We start from the raw sequence: 19,353 nt of genomic DNA on the forward strand, positions 1-19,353 counted from the left end.
TGTCAGCTTCAAGGTTGAGAGTAGCGCTGATATTTGATTGAGAAGAAAAGTCTAGACCTTTATACTACACTATTCCGCACTCCGAGTGTTCTATACCGTCTTGTCTTTTTACCCCCAAATCACAGCTTGAAAGGGCTCTGAGGCGGGCTCGCACCCATCGACAGCTCCATACTGTTATCGATCTTCTCCATCGTCTTCTTAAACCCGTCTCTCCTCGCAATCCTCTCAAGATACTTCAAAACATTAGGATACTCCTCCAGACTATACGGCGAAAAGTATCTCATCGTCGTGAGCGGAAACACAACCATGATATCAGCAGCCGTAAACTCCTCGCCCGCAAGCCACTCATTACTCTTAACACGCTCATCCAACAACTTCAGCGCCTGTCTGTACTTGGCTTTTCCAAACTGCACAACGGGATTGTCATCGCTCAACTTGGCAGAGCGGATCAGCATAATTCGACCTAGTGCTGTTTGAAGCGTTCCGTCGACGTAGTGCCACCAGTACAAGAAATCAGCGTACGCTGGGTGGTCGGGGGTAAGGAAGAGAGAGCCGTTGGCGTATTTGTGGCTGATGTATTCAATGCATGCGCAGCTTTCGGCGAGGGTTGTGGAGCCGTCTGTGATGACGGGGGCGGCGCCCATGGGGTGAAGGGCCTTGAAGTCGGCGGGTGCGAGGAGGGGAGAGCGTTTGTATTGCTTGAGATCATATTCGATGCCGAGCTCTTCGCAGAGCCAGGGGATGCGCTCTGACTGGGAGACTTGGAGGTGATGGACTGTGATAGGCATTTTGATGAGTTGAATGTGGTTGATTGATGAAGACTATAAGATTGCGAGGTCAATTATTCTTATACTGCTCCAAGCCTCCATGTCAATCGTCATTATGGAGTTCGTGTTTTCCGTGCCGAGGCATTTACCGGTCCCACTATCTAGTTCGAGACTTGTTTGACCAATGGCGTAATTTACCGACTCGGAGAATGTCACCGCTAGTACGATATCCTCTGCGCTAAGATGATTTGTCATATGATAACTCGAAGCTCTAGGGTAGTTCTAGATCGAGGCTGAAGTTCCATGAGGTCTGATCTGCATCCAAGAAGGACAGATCGAGATTGTTGTCGACAGAAAAAAGACCGGCCATGTCAGCATCGATGAGTGAGTTGAATATGTCAAAAGTCGGCCACTCACTGGACCCTGCGTCAAGTTGTTTCGGAGTTTGCGGAATTATCGTGTTCGGATAAGTCGTATTCGCTGCGCGGTCAAAAGCCTCGCCACTATTTGCAGCAGTTGTCGTAGTTGGGTCAGAGGTTTCATCTCCGGCTTTGACATATCCATTCTCATCAGATCGCAACATGCCAGCAAATTGTAAAATCGTCGATTTTGCAAGCGACGCATCGACGTCAAAATCAACAAGTGCCGAGACATCCATATACTTGGGTTCGCCAGAAATTACAGGCGGGTTGCGTTTATGAACATTATGAAGGCAGCGCACATAAAGTTGCTGGCCCCGCGTTAGTCTCATCGACATCATATCTATATAATGAAGATACTCACCAATAGTGAAGCTAACTTCCAGTAAGTTGACATGCCCTGCATCATCTTTACATTGGCGTCGATGTTGGATTGCGCTCGCTCCTTAACTGATGGCTCGGAACACCAAAGAAAAGGGATTTGGATAGCACAGCTAGAATAAGCTGCATATGCGACAAATATCGGCATCGAACTGAGCGGATAACCAGTAGTTAATACCGCAGAGATGAGACTGGAAATTGCAACAGCGTGATCAAACGCGACTTGAGCAGATAATTGTCTCGCTGATGAGTAAATCTTGTCGCTTCTTGACCAGCAGAAGAGCGGTACAATGGATGAGTGCAATGCGCAGAGGGATTGGTGATAGGCGAAGTTGGTGAGAATAATCTTTGGTAAGTCCTTCCGTGGTATGCTTGAGATAGTAGATGCATCAAGCTTGAAGGCCATAGGAACATTGCTCCACCATGAGTAGATGTTGTTTTCAACTCTGAAGATTTCTTGAAGGCGCGAATTAAGATCGCCCTCGGATCTGACGACAGACACGACAGACGACCTTTGAAGTCAGCAAAATTGTTGACAGACGAGATTTGACCTACCAGAGATTGAGACCGCGTATGAGCTCTGAAAAGATACTTCCTGAGCCAACCCCATTCGCAATCGTTGCGACCGCTGAGCTCGAAGTCCCAACCGCAAAGTCTTCTTCAGACCAAGGTAACGGCAGATTCTCAATATCAGCAATCGCTTCAAAGCGAAAGAGCTTCTCGCAACTGAAACAGTGAAACAAATAACATGCCCAGAAACGTCTTCGTCGTAATTCAGCTTCGAGTGACGAGCCGTTCTTTGGACCTGTTCCGTTTATGTGGAGGAGTTGACAGGCGTTACCTTGTAAAGTCAGCAAAGAACAGGTCAAATTTGAGGGAGCGTACCTTTGTGAAGATAACTTATCTTCCATGAGCCTTGACTATGCCAGAACAGCGAAAGATTGCAGAACGTCACGAGATTATCATCGCTGAGCTCTTCGACATCTTGAAAGACCAGTGCTCCGGCTTCTTTAGCCCACTTTGTCATTAGGACTTGTTCTTTGAGGGTAGCCTTCCCAGAGTTATCACGGTAGAAACTTGGCCGTCAGACAGGCTCATCGGGGACATGAGAATGGAGGCTTACTTGGCGCCCCAGGCAAAAATGCTAAGAAGAATATGAGGCTTAACGGTCTGGTTGGCAAGTGATTGCATGAATGTGCTTCTGTGCAGGAGAAGAGTTGATTGATAGACATTGTCGAAGTATATTTCAACCAGGGTATTGACCAATGATGGGGCGATGCCTTGGAAGAAATCATGGTTTGATACGGACTCAGCGTTGAGATGAGCTGGCAGCGCGACTGGGGCTAGACATCTCGACCCACCGGATCGGGATGTTCCATTTGCAGTTGTAACTCTTTTGATGAGTCTCTTGGATTGACTGTTGGTGTCGTATTCACAGGTATTCTTCAACCTGACGCATCGTTTACAGCTCGGTCGCTCTCCGGAGCAGCGTATCTGGAAGGCAAAGTTAATACGACTCTGGCCAATTCAGTTCCCTTTTCTGACTTTTTGCTTTTTACAGACATCGCAGGCTTTGCTCGGACGTCCCGGTGCATTAGCCATGATGGCACATGCAGACCGTAAGATTTCCCATGATGCACGTCAGCAACAGATACCATCCAAAGGGAAAACGATAACCCGAAGCCTGCACATCAGCATTGCAGCACTAAGCTCACGAACAGCATCTTCACCGATCACCCAGCCAAAAACTCAATCTCAATTGAACATGCAACGGACACAGCTCACCCGATTCACATCTCTCGTAATTTAGGCTTTTCTCGCTAGCGGCCCGATTGGTGGTCACCAATTATCCCGGGGAGCCAAGAGTACCTATGATTGAAGCGTCTACCAAACCCAGCGGGGGATCGACGTGCAAATTGGGGGGCTCCCCCGCAAAACAAACAAGCATAAAACGGCCGTGATGCTAAGACGAGGTATGACGCCGTTGGGGGGACTTCTGCGCCGTCGGGCGGAGATGTACCGAGATAGTTATAAAATGCAAGCATTTCCGTAGCTTCTCAATTGGCTGTACAAGTCAATTGATTGCTAATATGACACTCTTCTCGGTTCTCGCATTCGCTGCGCTGGCGAGTGCAAAGTGGATTGTCCCCGGTGCGCGATGGTACGACACGGACGGAAATTTGTTCAATGCTCACGCCGGCGGTCTTTGTGTCGATAGGGAAAGTGGAAAGTTTTACTGGTTTGGCGAACACAAGACCGAAGAGCAGGAAGAAGGCGGCGGCATTTCGGTCTACAGCTCTGATGACCTCGCTACGTGGGAGTCTCACGGTTTGGCACTGAGTTTGTCTCCCAATTGACACCACAGATTGATACTAATGTGTTACAGAGCCTGAGGAGGGCCATGAGTTTGTGTCGCACGAGAGTATCATCCAACGACCCAAGGTTCTCTACAGCGAAGAAACAGGAAAATACCACGTATGTCACCCCCTTCTCATTACACTCTTAAGCTGACCTTGTCCCAGATGTGGTGGCACGCCGACGACCGCAACTACAGCCTTCTACTCCAAGGCCTCGCAACATCCGATAACATCGCAGGCCCCTACAAATTCCAACACGCCGTCTCCCCCCTCGGAAACTGGTCCCAAGACTTCGGCGCCTTCACCGACTACAAGACCGGAAAGTCGTACGCTCTCTACTCCAACGGCGACAAAGTCCAAGGTCGAGATGTCTACGTCAGCGAGTTCAACAAGAACCTTACGGATGTGGAAAAGGTCACGTTTCGGTTTAATAAATACGATTTCGAGGCGCCGACTATTATTCAGACGGAGAAGAGCTACTGGACTTTTATGAGTCATAAGACCGGTTATCGGCCTAATAGTAAGTGAGCTGGGAGAGGGTGAAGGAGGGAAGGCTAACTGGTGTAGATGTTGTGGCTATGAGGGCTGATAAGCTTGAGGGTCCCTGGTCGCAGCCCTTTTTTGTTGCGCCGGCTTATACGAGGACATTTAGTACGCAGAGTGGCTTCTCGTGGAGGATTAAGGGTACTAAAAAAACGACGTATCTTTACATGGCTGACCAGGTATGACGCCCAATTCCGTGGCAAATCGAAGCTGACATTCCGAAGTGGGATCTACCGTCCATCTGGGAGAGTCGTAACGTCTGGCTTCCTATCGAGATCGACGAGGAGAACAAGAGTCTCAAGGTCGTTTGGCACGATGTTTACGATTTGAATGTGTAAGTCTCACTACACGCGATTGGATGTCAAGACGATGCTGACTGCTTGTAGAAAAACTGGTGAATGGAAGCCTATCAAGGGCAAGACGTACCCCTCCAAGAACGCCAAGTTTGCTGGGGACGCTCACCTCCAAGAAGCTGTGAGTCAATTTAATCAGAAGTATAAATGATTGCTAATGACGGTGATTAGACCTTCGGAACGGACCATGTCATCGCAACTGGCATCTACGGCAACGACAGCACCGCAACATTCACAGTCGAAGGACAAGGCGCTGACCAATGGGTATCTTTCTACCACCAAAGTAAATCCCCTTCCCCTGCGCTCTCTCCTTTTCACATACTAATAATCACCCAGATATTGATGACATGGGCTTTGGCGATCAGCCAATGGGTCAACCCGATCGCATCAACGGAACATGGGCGATCCGACGAATCAGCAGTGTTGTCGTCAACGGCGATAAGGAAAAGGTGCACACCCTGTGGCAGAAGGATACCCACAAGGGAATTATTCTCTCAGCTCCTTTGCTGCTGCCGCTCAAGAAGGGCAAGAACACTATTACTGTTGGGGGTCTGAATAACGGGAAGGATGTCAAGGGTGCGGATTTGGATAGGATTGTGGTTTACCCCCCTGAGAAGAAGAAGGGAAAACGTAGCTTCTTAGGTATCTTTTAGATATCGAGTTTTAGAATAGGTGAATGGAGAGGTTTAGTTGTGCCTGGCCTATGTTGCTTTGAGATTCCATGAGCTTACCAAAACGGCATGCGCGTTTGCTCAATTTCCTGGTGAATGCGCACTATCACTCTGACAGCCACCGTTCCCGTTCGCCGCGAAAGATAGGTTATGTTCACCCACTGTAGCAGAGGCACACAGACATTGCCAAGAGACTCTTTGCTGTATAGCACGTCTATAGAGTGAACAATTACCCACATGTCCAACTAACACTGAATACTTTGTTCCAAATCCAATCAGACGAACTACTACCTCTCCTTTGTTCATCGTATGACTTATCATCCATTCACAAAGGCCATTGACTCGCTTCACCCACAAACAAAGCTCAAGTTCACCACCAAGAACCACAACAATGAATCACAGTCCAAACCACAGAACAATGTCACAACTCTCGTCATGCCATTATAAAACCCCCAATTCCTTGTAAACCAGTTGATTTCTGCCAACTTTGCCAACTTCTACGTCAAAAACAGCCCACCTGGTAAGAAAATCACCATCAACATGAAGCTCTTTCCTTGGCCAACTGCTCTTCCTTCAAAGGAACACATTCCCTCTCGAATCCTTCCGTCTCTTTTGCTCATAGTTCCACTGGCAGCCTGTGTAACTTGCGTTTGGCTTCTTGTCATCGATGTCTGGACACAGGTTTTCTGCACGCTCTTCACATTGCGGTATCTTCGGTTATTCGGACATGTGCTCGGATCGTGGATGTATCGTCCTGCAGAGGTAAAGCAGGATCCTTCGTTCTCGCGGAATGATGTAACTGTTATTCTTCCAACCATTGATCCTCATGGTCCAGACTTTCGGGAATGTGTGGAAAGTATTCTTGCGAATAACCCTGCGTGCGTTCTCGTCGTCACGGTTGGTGCTGTTCTTCGAGAGGAATGTCAGACTGTTCTTAGAAAGCTAAGCATTGATGCCCCGCATATTCAGATTCTTGTCTCGGCGCTTCCTGAGCCGAGTAAGAGGCGACAGATCACTCATGCCATGCCAAATGTCACTACAGCTATTACCATCTTCGCAGATGACCATGTCTTCTGGCCAAGAAGCTTTATCCCTTCTGTTCTTGCGCCATTTGAAGACCAGAGTGTCGGTATGGTAGCCACCAAGAAAAGAGTTCGCCGAACAACACCTGGAGTCTGGACGTGGCCCTCCATCGTAAACTTCATCGCGTGCAATTACCTCCAGCGTCACAACTGGGAACTTCGTGCTTCCAACGCCATAGACGGTGGGGTATTCGTCATCTCAGGCCGCACAGCAGTTTACCGTACAGAGTTCCTCAACAACACTGACCTTCTCCAGCGATTCTGCAGTGAAAAGTTCTGCTTAGGGCTTTTTGGTGGTCAGGGTTTGGGTCCTGATGATGATAACTTTTTGACGAGAGAAGGTATGAAGAAGAAGTGGCTTGTCAAGTTTCAGGATACAGAGGATGCTACTGTTGAGACAACGCTTGGTGAGTGGCCAAAGTTTAAGGATCAGCTGCTTCGCTGGGCACGTACGACCTTTCGCAGCAATCCAGTCATGCTTCGTGATCCAGCTTTTATCTCTCGGTATACATGGAGTTGCTTCATGGTGTATTGGGCTGGTCTTGTCAACTTTTCTATACTCTGGGATGCAGCGCTCATCGCCACGTTTGTCCTTGCTGAAAATTCTGACGCCGGTGGATTAGTGATCTTTTTGGTCTTCATGTTCTGGAGCAAGGTTATCAAGATCATCCCCCACTTTCTGCAGTATCCTTCTGATTTTCCGCTTGTTATTTGTCAGGTTGTGTTTGGGTACGTGCACAGCTTCATTAAGCTTTGGGCACTGGTCACGTTCTGGGATTGTGGTTGGTCCGGGAGGAATTTGAACGAGGTTAATCCTGAGCATGTTGGACTTGATACGTCGTTTTATGAGGTCTAGTAGTGACAGCCTTAGGAGTCTATCTGGGGTACGTCTGGAGTTGATTTGTTAGGAGATACAGAATAGAATGTCTGAATTCGATGCTGAATCAAGCCATGCCGCTAAATTATTTGTAAATGATCCGCCACCCAACCATGGTCAACTTTAGATAAGTCATTGCCGGAAAAACGATAAAATTGTCCGAATGTTTCCGTTCCTAAAGTGCTAACCCTCTCTTAAGGGTTCATCTCGTTGTGCACTTTCTAGAGTTGTGAAGTGAACTCTAAATACCTCTGCGAATCTATCGCGTATCTATACGTGAGGTCAGGTTTGGTGATAAGTTGAAAGTTTTTCCTGCTTTTAGGTTAAAATTTGATTCGCTGCCTCACGTATGTATCGAGCATGTTGAATGTTCATATCCACTATCCTCTCCCCTGCATTCGCCACACAGTGAAGACGCCGGATCTTGGTTGGACCAGATACAGTTGAGAACATGTAGATGCTAGAGAAGACTTTGAGATCCATACGTGCTTGAACACGTGGTCACTTTGGAGTTCAAGCTCAAGGGCCTCCAAGAGGGACTATTTTGTTGGACTAATCAAATGGAAGTTCTCATGCAGCCTCCTTTGCTATGTGGAAGGTAATAGGCCATGGGTAGCTTGGTTTGCGTCAAAGACGCTTTTACTAATAGCACGAGACTCACAATCACCACATGATGAGAAAATATAACAAAGATAGCTGCATAAAAGAACCATATAAGAAGACCCTGGCCCCCGTTTACCGGATCCTAAAAACATTCCCCTTCCAAAAAGAAACCCGCCGACTCATTCATCCCCTCATCCAAATCCAAGCTCCGACACTTACTCCCATCCTCCTCCATCCATCTACCATAACCTCCACTTACAATCAACCCCATATCCCATTCAACATCCATAATGGGCTGTTGCGGTAGCTCGAGATCCAAGTACGCGACCAGCTCGCCCGATGGGCCGTTTCGATCTCGACCAAGTCTCGGAACTCGTGCCATGGGGCACGGTGCTCGCCCACGTGCCTCTCAACCATTCGGCCGGCCTAGAGGTTCTAACAAGAGCAGTGCGCCGAAGTCTCGTGACTTTAAAGTAACTCGATGGCAGCTCTGACTGGTCTTCTGGCTTAGAGCTGGCCCTCAGAAATTTTGCTGTTCTTGTCTTCACACGATCGGGTCTGCAATTGGAAGAAACAGACTACCCAACTCCTTCTTATCTCTTTTTCGAATTCGGATATAATTGCAGAGTCATACGCCCAGAGCGTGCGAAATCGATATGCTCGCCAATTTACTCATCTGCGACACTTACGGAAAGGCACGAGAGGGCTGAGAGACATTTGTTGGGAAAAAATAGGGAAGGGCCGAGATCAGAAACGCTGCCCAGTTTAAGAAATGGAATGAGAACAACATTACCTGAATTCATCTCTTGATAGGAAGTTTCCCGCAAAACACGAGACAAAATATCCTGAAGCTTTGTGAAGTAGATTGGCATACGTAGTTGACACCAGGGCTGTGACCTAGGAAACTTTATATAAACAGAACATGTCCAAGATCGAACTTCAAAAAGTATATTTACAACTTAAATCCGGGCCAGGATCGATTCGTGAACTTGCACCATGACAGGGTTAAGAGCTTGAAATATACTTCAGTAACAACAAAGTATAGAGCAAGTTTATACGCAGGCAGTGCATTGTTAGTGCACAGGCACACCTTTGCTTTACATTTTAACAACTTGACACCTAGAGTATATAGCTGTTGTTGTTTCTTGGACTAAAGCAAAGAAATTCTGAAGTTATTCGTAGTATATAAGAATGTGATTAGCCAGATGGATTAGAATTTATTCCAAGATGGCTGACTTCATGTTGTAAATTATGTAGATTTCAGTATCACAAGAAACCTACAGATAGAAATCTATATAAAAAGGAATTCAATTTCGAAATGCCTATATTGATCTCTTGTTCTATTCACCTTCCTTGCTACCAGTACCCCTGCCTCAAGACAACAATCCGACGTGTCAACCCATACAGCTGTGAGCCTCAATCGAGTTCAACCACCGTCTTCTCACAACAGGACAGCAAGTAATCTGTCAGCCCCCTCTTACATTTCCATCATGTGCGTTGGTCGTCGTTCCATAAACATAGCCAAGATAGCCTTGAAGGTGCGCGACAGCTATCAATACCGAAACTTGGGATACAGAAAAGGAACAAGCGGACAATATTATGCACCAGGCACACAGGGCGAGGCACTCCTCAAACCTGGGAAGAAAAAGAAGGGTCAGGCCTGATGTCGGCCCAAGCCTAGGATCTCCGTATCCATGCCTTTGAGAGTTTTCACTTATAGAATAGGGAGAGCTTAGTCCTATTTTTTACTGACTCATCTCCGACAAACTGCTTTCCTAAGGGGTAGGATAATTGAGAGGACTTTGTCGGGCAGTATTATAAGAAGCCTCCAACTTTTATATCGAACTGCATCATCGTTGGAGTAAAGGGGACAGGAAACAAAAAGGATTGGCGGGGCTTGAATCGGGGAAGATGGGGCATATTGCACGATTCAAGATTTGTATACAAATTTTATAAAAATTACAACTTATCAAATTACAGACCTACCTGCGAGAGAAATGGCCATGACTCTGGTGGTGCACTGTATGTGACCTCAACTAACAAGGCACAGTACATTCACAACGTATCTAGAATATCTCCCAAAGCTTGAAAAAAGAACAGTTGATTTGGATTTATGATCTGATAACTCCATCAACTCAAGCATCAGTGAACAAACAACACTGCGCGCAAAGCGTATGTAAATCTGTCTTCCATACTCCTACTTCTTGAATGCCCCATTGGACAGCTCATCCTCCAAATCATAGTAAGCCTGAAACTCACAGTAACAAATCTCAGGATCACTCTCAACATCAAAATTGAAATTGGCCTCCTCATCGTCAATCAGCACCTTAGGCAGCCCATTCGCCGCCGCAGCCTCAGCGAGAAGCTGCACACGACAGCTCCTCTCCATCGACGTATACAGCCACGCTGCCTCATCCACAGTCTGTCCAACAGTCAGAATACCGTGGTTTCGCAAGATGCAGCCTTTTCCTTTGGGACCCATTGCCGCTGCAATGCGGTCTCCCTCTTCACTGCCCAGAACAACACCGCCGTAACTGTCATAAACGCTATGGGCGTCGCCTCGGAATTTACACACGTCTTGCGTCAACATCTCAAGACGCTTGCCGAACACAGACCAAGCTTTGCCATGAATACTATGACAATGACAAATAGCGTGAACATCGCTCCTCGCTTTATGAATAGAAGCATGGATCAGAAACCCCGCTGAGTTAGGCGGCCGCGAGCGATTTCCCCCAATGACCTCCCCCTTCAGATTAACGAGGATCATATCGCTGACTTTTAAAAGGCCAAAGTGTCGGCCCAAGGGGTTCGTCCAGAACGCATCGGTGAATTCGGGGTCGCGCACGGAAATATGGCCGCTGATGCCTTCGACGTAGCCTTCGCGGTGCCAGTGGCGAAAGGCGGCGGCCATGTGCTCGAGCTGCCATTGGCGCTGGGAGGCGAAGTTTGGGTGGGTGGGGATGCCGCTGAGGACGACGTCGCCGTGGGACATTGCTTGTAGGGGGGTTTTGTCTTTGAGTTCATGGCCGTGGGTGGGTTTGGAACTGGGGGAGATGGTGAGGGTGCCGCTTTGGGCTTCGATAGTAGTAGTTAAAGACATGATACCAATTGTCTTTGTAGAGTGACGTTAATAATGTTTTGTGTTGATAGTCAATTCTCGGTTCGATCCCTTTCTTATATGTCTTTGTTATCCTTCGTTGATCATTGGCGTGCGCCCTCTAAATACCCTCTTGATTGCGGGGAAGCGCCTTGTTCAGAATGAGTGGTGCTTATCATAAGCCGGACCGGAATCTTGACCCGGTTCACGTAGTATCGAAATATGAGGATGAAAAGCGTCGTCTAAAAGGCGTGGACAGAAAATTGCAAGAAATTCGTTAGTGAAAAGAGGGCGCGCAAGATAAATATCTAGACCGGATAGATGATACTTCTTTGGGTGTCCGGTCGGACCAATCAGATGCGACGGATCGTCGTGATCGGGTATACGGTCCGGTCACAAGTCAAAAACTTTATATCCGACTCTCAACGTCCGGCCATGTCTATCCCGGTCGTGCTCTTTGATTGCCTCTTTGCCTTCCATATCGCACTGTTCCCGAGACGAACCAGCTCGGAAATGAACCTGTTCAGCTCTTGAATGCAGTCCATGTCATCATTCGTCAAGCCTTCCATCGCTATATCCTGAAACAACGTTGCACAACTCGCCAAGAGATCGATGTCGTTTCGGGCCCGTTGATCAGATGGATGGAGGAGGAGGTTAATAAATAACGCCATGGCCGCTATCGGCGGGTATATCGCGATGTGGCTGTCGATGTTAGGACAGGATTAGTAAAAGGCACTGTTTGACTTACCCAAACATATCCTCCTGGAGAACATCTGGATATGATTTGAAGATCTGGAGAGTACTACGACTTGCTCCTAGAGATATATCACTACTTGAATGATAAACGTTATGAAGATCTTCAGGAAGATTATCTTCCACAGCGTATACCGCACCGCATCTCCGGACGGCAGTATGAATCACCGTCGTCAGGTAATTATACTCTAGCTGCAAATGACAACACCTGACCCGTTGAGCAAAAGACATTTGCGGATGGACTAGCGGCTGTTCCGAACTCAGAGACCACTTCGGTTTATAGTGCGTAGGGATACTGGAGCGCCACCTCTCAAGATCAACGTCCAGCTGGCGAACTTGACTAAGAATCAGTCCATCCGATAGTTTTGAATTATCTAGAGAGCAGAGAAATTGACAAATCCTCTCTTTGATCTGAGACAGGCCAAGGTCCTGTGAAAAGCAAACAGAATCGTCTTGGAAGAACATCCCACCTGGAGTAGTGTCGGCCGGCGCGTTATAGACCCTCGCCCAATCATCTGGTAGCGTCAGGTCACAATACTCCCTTGTAAGACAAGGCGGTCTTCCGTATCGTAAGGCTATATCTTTGTCGAGGATATAGCATAGCCAGAACAGGTTCCGGATATGTCTGTGTCGACGGTCAACTGCGCTATCGGACCCGGATGGCTGTGAGATGTGACCTTTGAGATCGTGTACAGCGCGGCAGGCGTAGGGATGGAGTTCAGCAGCGGCACCCCACTGGCCTGAGAGCAGATGATAGATTTGCTGAGACTTATTAGCGCAGAGTATACATTGCTTAGAAAACTGTTGGCTTACAAGCATGATAACAGTCTGAAGGCTCTCCAGGCTACTCTGGCCAAGTAATTCCGGTAGAAAGCTGTGCGACGCACGTATATAGACATCGCTATCATCAAGCTGTACTCGAGACCCCTTCAACCGCGAACACAAAGCCATGAACGCCAAAAGGCATACCTGCGCCGATTTTGACTCTGTGTAAGCTGCCGCCATAGTCTCCTCAACGAGCGCTGGGTCAATAACAGGGTAGAAAAGTCGCCAAGGCGAGGTGAAGTACGAATTTAAAAATGCTTCTATCCTTTGTCTTTCTGGGAAGGTGAATGGAGGTGATAAGCTGCCCAAATGGTGTTTCTGCGATCCGAAGAGATGAAACCCATCTAGAGTGACGCTTTCGCCGATCTTGGAGGAAAGCCACTCTCGGCCTTGGGCGGAATTCATGGGTATGCCTTTGAAGTACCAATGCTGTCCGAGACAGTTCCAGAGCGATACAGATGCAGCGCTCGTGGAGTTCTGTTGGAGATATGGCGAGATGCAGCCCGTGGTATCCTCAGAAATACCTCCTAGGGTTGAAAGTGAAGTGGCAGCAGGGGTCACGCTAATCTCGGTGCGTATCTGCATCAGAGATGCTTCAAGCTCAGCGACCCGACTCTCAAGCTTCGCGACCTGGTTTGCGAGGACATCTCTGTAGTAAGTCAGGCGGGTTCTTCACTAAATGATGTCAATGGACTCACTTCCTACTGTGCGGCTCCCTGTCAGACGCACATTCGAGATGAAGCTTCGCGCACCGTTCACACTGCCGTACGGGATCTGATCTGATGCATTGGATCTAGTTCATTTTCGTTAGTCTATATATATTCCAGGAATTGGGGCGTGGGGTGCGATACCTTTCTTTTGAAGCACCCGTCACAGGCTCGCCTTGGAGGCATTGTCGATTGAATGGTTGGGAGGTTCCATCGGAAAGGCGGACTCCGTGGGGGTTTTATGGGCCGTGGTCTTGGGTATGAAGCTAACCTAAATGTCCCAAGTGCCATTAGTTCGCTGCGCTTATTGGTGACTCTGTTTTTTTGATGGGTCACGGAGTCCGCATGCCGCTGTGGGGTTACGACTTGTATTCTCGTGCATGGCACCATCATGTTTATACTGTGAAACTAGCTGCAGTAATAATAAACTTGGAACCAGGTAGACCATGTCCAAATGCCTCGATATTTAGAACCCAACACGGTGCTCGGGAGAGTATAAATGAACACCTTCCCTCCTGTCACCCAGGCAGACCTTGACAGCCTCAATTCTCTTTCGTTTTGCACCTCACTACCTTCGATATTCAGAATGACTTCTATCAAGCTACCAAAGGCCACCTGGTCTCACATCACTTCCAGCAAGCGCCTCTACCGTTCTTCCCAAGCTGTCTCCACGGTCGGTCAAAAAACCTACATCTTTGGCGGCGAGTTGCTTCCACGCGAACCGGTTGACAACAGAGTTGATGTAATCAGCCTCGATGCCCAGGGTATGTCAGCAGTCAACTAGTATATAATCCTCGCTGATCTTGACAGGCCATGGTGCCCAAACGCTCACAGCTCCCGCCAAAGCACCCTCACCTCGAGTTGGCAGCCCAAGCACCGCCATCGGAAGCAAGATCTTCCTCTTCTCAGGACGCGGCGGTCTCGAAATGAAGCCCATTGAAGAAAAAGGCGCTATGTGGCGTTACAACACAGCTGAGAATACATGGGACTCTATCGAGCCAGTAGATCCTTCTGCGCCATTCCCTGATGGTCGAAGCTACCATTGCATCACATCAGATGGAGTAGACAAGCTTTACCTCCACTCTGGATGCCCCGAGCAGAACCGATTGAACGACCTTTGGGTTTTTAGCGTGGCCAATCGGTCGTGGACTGAGCTTCCTTCTGCACCAGGCCCTGCGCGCGGTGGCTCCTCCATCGCATTTCACGATGGGAAGCTGTATCGCATGAACGGGTTCGATGGCAAGACAGAACAGGGCGGCGCGTTGGATATCTACGACATCAAGAACGTTTCTTGGTCTACGGTTACTTACAAACCAGATGGAATAGAAGGTCCTGAAGCGAGAAGTGTCGCAACACTACTCGCAATCTCAGTGCAGAGTAAGACATTTTTGGTCACCATGTTCGGCGAGAGAGACCCAAGCGCTCTAGGCCACGCTGGTGCTGGAAAGATGCTTTTTGACGTGTGGGCTTTTGACATTGAGGAGAGCGCTTGGCAGAGAGTTCAGATAGGTGACGATGTACCTGTTGCTAGGGGGTGGTTTGACGCTGATGCTGTGCGGGACGAAGATGCAAAGAATGCTGTGGTTTTCCATGGAGGTCTTGGGGAGGATAATCAGAGACTTGGTGATGTTTGGATATTGCGTTTTTAGGCTCGGGGTATGATGCGTATCTAAGTAAGCGGTCCGCTCTGGTAATGGATGTTCCTAGGCCAACGGATCACGGGAGCCCCAACGGACGGTAGATACCTTGATCGCAGAACATAAGTATTCGTCTTTCCTACTAAATAAGTATGGGGATGAATGCGACCTATAAGGTTAACCTTTAGGCTGTAAATACAGGTAATAAATAAGAATACGGTATTTTTTGCCTTAATATAAGCTTTTACCTAAAAGCTTTTATAATAACTATTATATCTTACTGTAAGCGTTAAGGTATTATAAAGTAAAGAGATTAAGAGGTATATAAAGGGATATAACCTTAGGTTTATATCTCCGTATATATACCATAGTAACATAACTCTACAAACAATATATCTGCAGTAAACCGAACTATCGTTGGCAAGGACCTTACTAAATAAGAATATTATTGAACACCATGAAAAGTCTTGAAATTAAGTTTTCAGATTGATTACTTGCCCATGTACGAACAGGCCGTGTGCTATCATTCCATGAATATTATGCGTGCGCTAGTATAACACTATGCGACTCCTCTTAGCCCTCCCTTCTCCAGCGGACATCAGCCATTCATTCAAACCATTACCACCCGGCTCTATTGTAAAGGCACAGCTAATGGCCTGGTACCCATCGCGGTATGGCCGCAGGACGATGGGTACTCTAAGCCCTTGTAACATCCATAATTCATCTTCATCGGCGATAGAAGCTAGAGCCCTGTATTTCCATCCTCGGACGCTATAAAATTCCACAAACGGCCATTCCCTCGTTTCTACCAATATGTTTGTGATAAATCTTCCATAAACCCTTATAATGTGTGCTTCTGTCTGACGAAACGCATCTATGATAGTTTCATATATATGTTCTGGAGATTCTTGGGTGAATCCGTGCATTATGAATAACAGCATATTCCCAAAATGATCACCTGGAATCTGCGACTCTTCGGTGATAGTCCAATCCACGACCCATGAAGGGACTTCAAGATTCCTTGATCGAACTAATGTAGTAGCTTGCACAAGGATACAAAGACTATCTTCCTTGTCTATGATTGCCTTGGTAGTCGTAATCATCACCTGGGCGGCGGTCATATGGTATGAGTACTCAGGGAAGATCTGATATCCTGGCGAAGCTAATCCCAGAATAGCGTATACTCGATCACGATCATCGGATGACTTGCAAGACCTCGAATGTGATAGGAGAGCCCTTATATGCATGCTTCCATTCCAGTGAATCTTCATCTTTACGGCCCTTTTCACATGAGCGGCTTGACGATAATTGTCACTGTCGCGAACGACCTTGAGAAGGCGGCAAACCTGGCCATCGTCGGTAGAGTCTAACGAGAGGCCTTTTCGCTCCTGGAGTTTCTGGAAGTTATTTCGATGTCGCAAGACGAATTCATATGTACTGCAAAAGCTCTCCAAGTTTCTCCAGCACTTTTCCCACGAGATGAAATGGTTGCCAAACATAAAGGTGACCTGGCTGGATACCAGAAACTCTTGGCAGATCCAAACTCGATTCCACCATGGGCTAGTCAGTACATCGTAGAATGCAATCCACCCATCCACAAATTGCCCGGTGTACATGTTATCGCAGAGATAGACACCTATGCGGAACCATAGCTGTCCGAAGTCACAAGACTTGGAGATGTGTCGCAGTGCGGCACTTTCGCGGGTAAGGTCTTGTAGTTCTGTCCCGCCTTCAGTGCCTAATTTTTCTTCTGCGTCGTATTTCAATGATTCATCGTCTGCTTGAAAAGGGACAGCATCGCATAAGTCGTTGAACCATTTCAGTCCTTCACCACTAGTTGTTGAAGTTGATAAGCAAGCCAGGGTTCGTTCTGCGGACTGGTAGATGTCTCTCATGAAGCCGACTTGGTGCGATCTCTCGCTGAAATCGTGCTGATTGATACATAGCTGATCGATCCAGAGTCGAAGTGGCCCTTCTTCAGACGATTGAATCCAATAATGACGAGCAAGAACTAACGCGTGGTGCAGATTCGCAAAGACGTTACATTTGACGCCGCTCACCATGATTTCCTTTGTGTTTGTGGGGTCTCCTGCACAATATGATAACGCCAGATATTGTTTTCGAATGTCAGTCAACAACGTCGCAGGCAGTAACTTGCACTCAAGTATACCGTCGCCGCCAGTTTGGGTAGAAAGTTCGATAAGTCGAATCTCCTGCTTCCTTTTATCGAGATTACGATACAGATTGGATGAGTAGAAAGTCGAATTCTCTGGAGTTTTGAAGATATCAAGGCCCGGTGCCGTGTCACGGACCGACCCCGCATTTGTTGAATTGTTTGTCGCCATTGTGAAGAAATCCGTTTCCCAGAAAAGTGCCTGGGGCGAGGCAAAGGTAAGACCTTGATAAAAGGTGAATGAAACTTAATATTTGATTTTGTCTAAACTTCCAACGAGCATCATATTTCGTGGATTGAGGCAGTGTTCAGGCTATGCTTGGGGGTTCACTGATCTGCCTGCCGATATGCCTTGCAGCCTAATGCTGGCATGGTGGGCAGGTTGAAAGCGAGCATCTAATTGGTGGCGCTATCTACTCAGGTCAGATATCGAAAATTCTTGCTGTTCCCATCCTCATCGGAAACATCAAGCTCGGCGTCCTGATCCAAAGGTCCATGTATCTTCTCATTGCGCTTGTTCTCTCTCTCTAGGGCGAAATGCATGAACAACGCCAGAATCACAATAGCACCGCTCATACCACAGCCGATTGCACAACCCTTGACAAAGAATGGTCTACCTGATGTCAGTTTTCATCCGATCAGAAATGACATAAATGACTTACGCATCTTCTTTTGGAAACATGTAACTGCTGAGCAGAGACGAGCATTGCCCAATTATCAACGTGATGGCAAGGCCTGCTCCCTTCTTTGAATCCCGTCCCTGGTTATTCAGTAACCACGTAATGTTTATGCAGAGCGCTGGAAAGATGCCGCAAGCAGCGAGCCAAACACCAGCATATCTTGGGCCTGGGCGATGGATATCTTGGATCCCAGCAAGAAGGCCATAGCCAACTGTAGCCAAAGCAGCAGATCCAGCTACGACAAACCCACGATTCCCCCATCTATCCGAGAAGAACGCAGCTCCCATACAGAGCAGAAACGCCGTAAAGTACGCCGGCACTGTGAGTCCCTGAGCATTGATAGAACTATAACCCATAGCGTTGACGATTGTAGGAAGGAAGTTAGATAAAGCGGCAAACGAAAAGTTGCAGCAGAAGTGAATGACAGCGTGGACGTAATTCTTGTAATCGAGAATTCCGGCGATGATTTGTCTCCAGTTGACGTTCTTCTTGGCTCCATCAGGACCTTGGACGCGCTCAACGGCGAAGTATCGTTCTTCCTCGGTCAGAAATTTGGCTGTTGCGGGGGAGTCGATGAGGAAGAAGTAGACCACTGGGGCAAAGGCAATAGTGGGTGCACCCTCTGAATAGAGTCAGTATTTGTGAGGCTGAACAAAGGTAGTCATACCTATTATGAAAAGCAATCTCCACGGGGCTAAAGAGCCTTTGATATGGGTGATGCCGTATGCCAAGCTTGACGCAAAGGTGTTTGCAAGAGGCGACATTCCCAGCAGGATGGACATGCGAAGGCCCAATTCCCGCCTCTTGTATAGACACGATAAGAAGAAGGGCGCACCAGCACCAAAAGTAGCTTCAAAAATACCAAGAAAGATGCGCGTGACTATCAATTGAGTCATGCTGTGAACTGACCCAGAACACATCGCCGCCGTGCCCCAGCTGCGACTCCATCAGCAACAGAAATCCCAGTGTACTTACGAAACTCACCAAACGCAAAGGATCGAGACATAGATATGCGCAGGGAATATCTTCCAAAGCATAGTCGTCCACTCAAACAGGATATACGCGAGATAGAACGAATTGAGAACCCACGCCCAGTCATCGGAGCTCAAGTTCAGGGCTTCTTGGGCGCCGGCGGTCTTGGCGTTGCCGATGTTACCGCGGTCGAGGTACGAGAGGACGTAGAGACAGCAGACGACAGGCATGACGCGACGGTCAAACTGATGATGTATGTGAGGGGGCGGTTGATGAGTGAGGGAGGAGTTGACTTACGGCACGTCTGATTCTTCGGTCCATGTCGGGTGTTGAGAGGAGAGGTCGCTCGCCAGTTGAGCCCCTCATGTTGTCTGTGCCATCTGTGCTGGTCTTGTCTGGATCCATGATGTCTACAATAGTGAGTGTATGACACTGAAATATCGACGGTTCTTATCA

At 47.8% G+C, this 19,353-nt stretch overlaps 9 protein-coding genes; 3 read left to right on the top strand and 6 right to left on the bottom strand.

Annotated features, from left to right (window-relative positions):
* Positions 1–119: 119 nt before the first annotated feature.
* FFUJ_12967 (related to glutathione S-transferase III) lies at positions 120–788 on the bottom strand (the record flags this gene model as incomplete). Its single annotated transcript, XM_023575597.1, has 1 exon — positions 120–788. The coding sequence occupies one exon, from the start codon at positions 786–788 to the stop codon at positions 120–122; it is 669 nt and encodes a 222-aa protein (XP_023428882.1).
* Positions 789–1,038: 250 nt separating this feature from the next.
* FFUJ_12968 (uncharacterized protein) lies at positions 1,039–3,169 on the bottom strand (the record flags this gene model as incomplete). XM_023575598.1 has 6 exons in its annotated part: positions 1,039–1,497; positions 1,551–2,079; positions 2,123–2,408; positions 2,453–2,643; positions 2,691–3,085; positions 3,131–3,169. The coding sequence occupies 6 exons, from the start codon at positions 3,167–3,169 to the stop codon at positions 1,039–1,041; spliced, it is 1,899 nt and encodes a 632-aa protein (XP_023428883.1).
* Positions 3,170–3,657: 488 nt separating this feature from the next.
* On the top strand, positions 3,658–5,473 carry FFUJ_12969 (probable beta-glucanase; the record flags this gene model as incomplete). XM_023575599.1 has 8 exons in its annotated part: positions 3,658–3,907; positions 3,954–4,042; positions 4,090–4,444; positions 4,492–4,646; positions 4,692–4,801; positions 4,854–4,941; positions 4,992–5,103; positions 5,157–5,473. The coding sequence occupies 8 exons, from the start codon at positions 3,658–3,660 to the stop codon at positions 5,471–5,473; spliced, it is 1,476 nt and encodes a 491-aa protein (XP_023428884.1).
* Positions 5,474–6,031: 558 nt separating this feature from the next.
* FFUJ_12970 (related to capsule polysaccharide synthase Cps1) lies at positions 6,032–7,429 on the top strand (the record flags this gene model as incomplete). Its single annotated transcript, XM_023575600.1, has 1 exon — positions 6,032–7,429. The coding sequence occupies one exon, from the start codon at positions 6,032–6,034 to the stop codon at positions 7,427–7,429; it is 1,398 nt and encodes a 465-aa protein (XP_023428885.1).
* Positions 7,430–10,250: 2,821 nt separating this feature from the next.
* On the bottom strand, positions 10,251–11,153 carry FFUJ_12971 (related to novobiocin biosynthesis protein novR; the record flags this gene model as incomplete). The annotated part of the gene is made up of 1 exon (XM_023575601.1): positions 10,251–11,153. One exon carries the CDS (start codon positions 11,151–11,153, stop codon positions 10,251–10,253), a length of 903 nt encoding a protein of 300 aa, XP_023428886.1.
* A 419-nt stretch (positions 11,154–11,572) lies between these two features.
* FFUJ_12972 (uncharacterized protein) lies at positions 11,573–13,621 on the bottom strand (the record flags this gene model as incomplete). XM_023575602.1 has 5 exons in its annotated part: positions 11,573–11,852; positions 11,899–12,665; positions 12,717–13,377; positions 13,427–13,521; positions 13,580–13,621. The coding sequence occupies 5 exons, from the start codon at positions 13,619–13,621 to the stop codon at positions 11,573–11,575; spliced, it is 1,845 nt and encodes a 614-aa protein (XP_023428887.1).
* A 400-nt stretch (positions 13,622–14,021) lies between these two features.
* On the top strand, positions 14,022–15,084 carry FFUJ_12973 (probable kelch repeat-containing proteins; the record flags this gene model as incomplete). XM_023575603.1 has 2 exons in its annotated part: positions 14,022–14,199; positions 14,246–15,084. 2 exons carry the CDS (start codon positions 14,022–14,024, stop codon positions 15,082–15,084), a joined length of 1,017 nt encoding a protein of 338 aa, XP_023428888.1.
* Positions 15,085–15,620: 536 nt separating this feature from the next.
* FFUJ_12974 (uncharacterized protein) lies at positions 15,621–17,417 on the bottom strand (the record flags this gene model as incomplete). Its single annotated transcript, XM_023575604.1, has 1 exon — positions 15,621–17,417. The coding sequence occupies one exon, from the start codon at positions 17,415–17,417 to the stop codon at positions 15,621–15,623; it is 1,797 nt and encodes a 598-aa protein (XP_023428889.1).
* Positions 17,418–17,662: 245 nt separating this feature from the next.
* FFUJ_12975 (related to nicotinamide mononucleotide permease) lies at positions 17,663–19,302 on the bottom strand (the record flags this gene model as incomplete). XM_023575605.1 has 5 exons in its annotated part: positions 17,663–17,858; positions 17,908–18,547; positions 18,593–18,861; positions 18,910–19,142; positions 19,195–19,302. 5 exons carry the CDS (start codon positions 19,300–19,302, stop codon positions 17,663–17,665), a joined length of 1,446 nt encoding a protein of 481 aa, XP_023428890.1.
* Positions 19,303–19,353: the final 51 nt, after the last annotated feature.

Source organism: Fusarium fujikuroi, chromosome FFUJ_chr04 (genome assembly GCF_900079805.1).
Source record: "Fusarium fujikuroi IMI 58289 draft genome, chromosome FFUJ_chr04".
Classification (NCBI taxonomy): Eukaryota; Fungi; Ascomycota; class Sordariomycetes; order Hypocreales; family Nectriaceae; genus Fusarium; species Fusarium fujikuroi.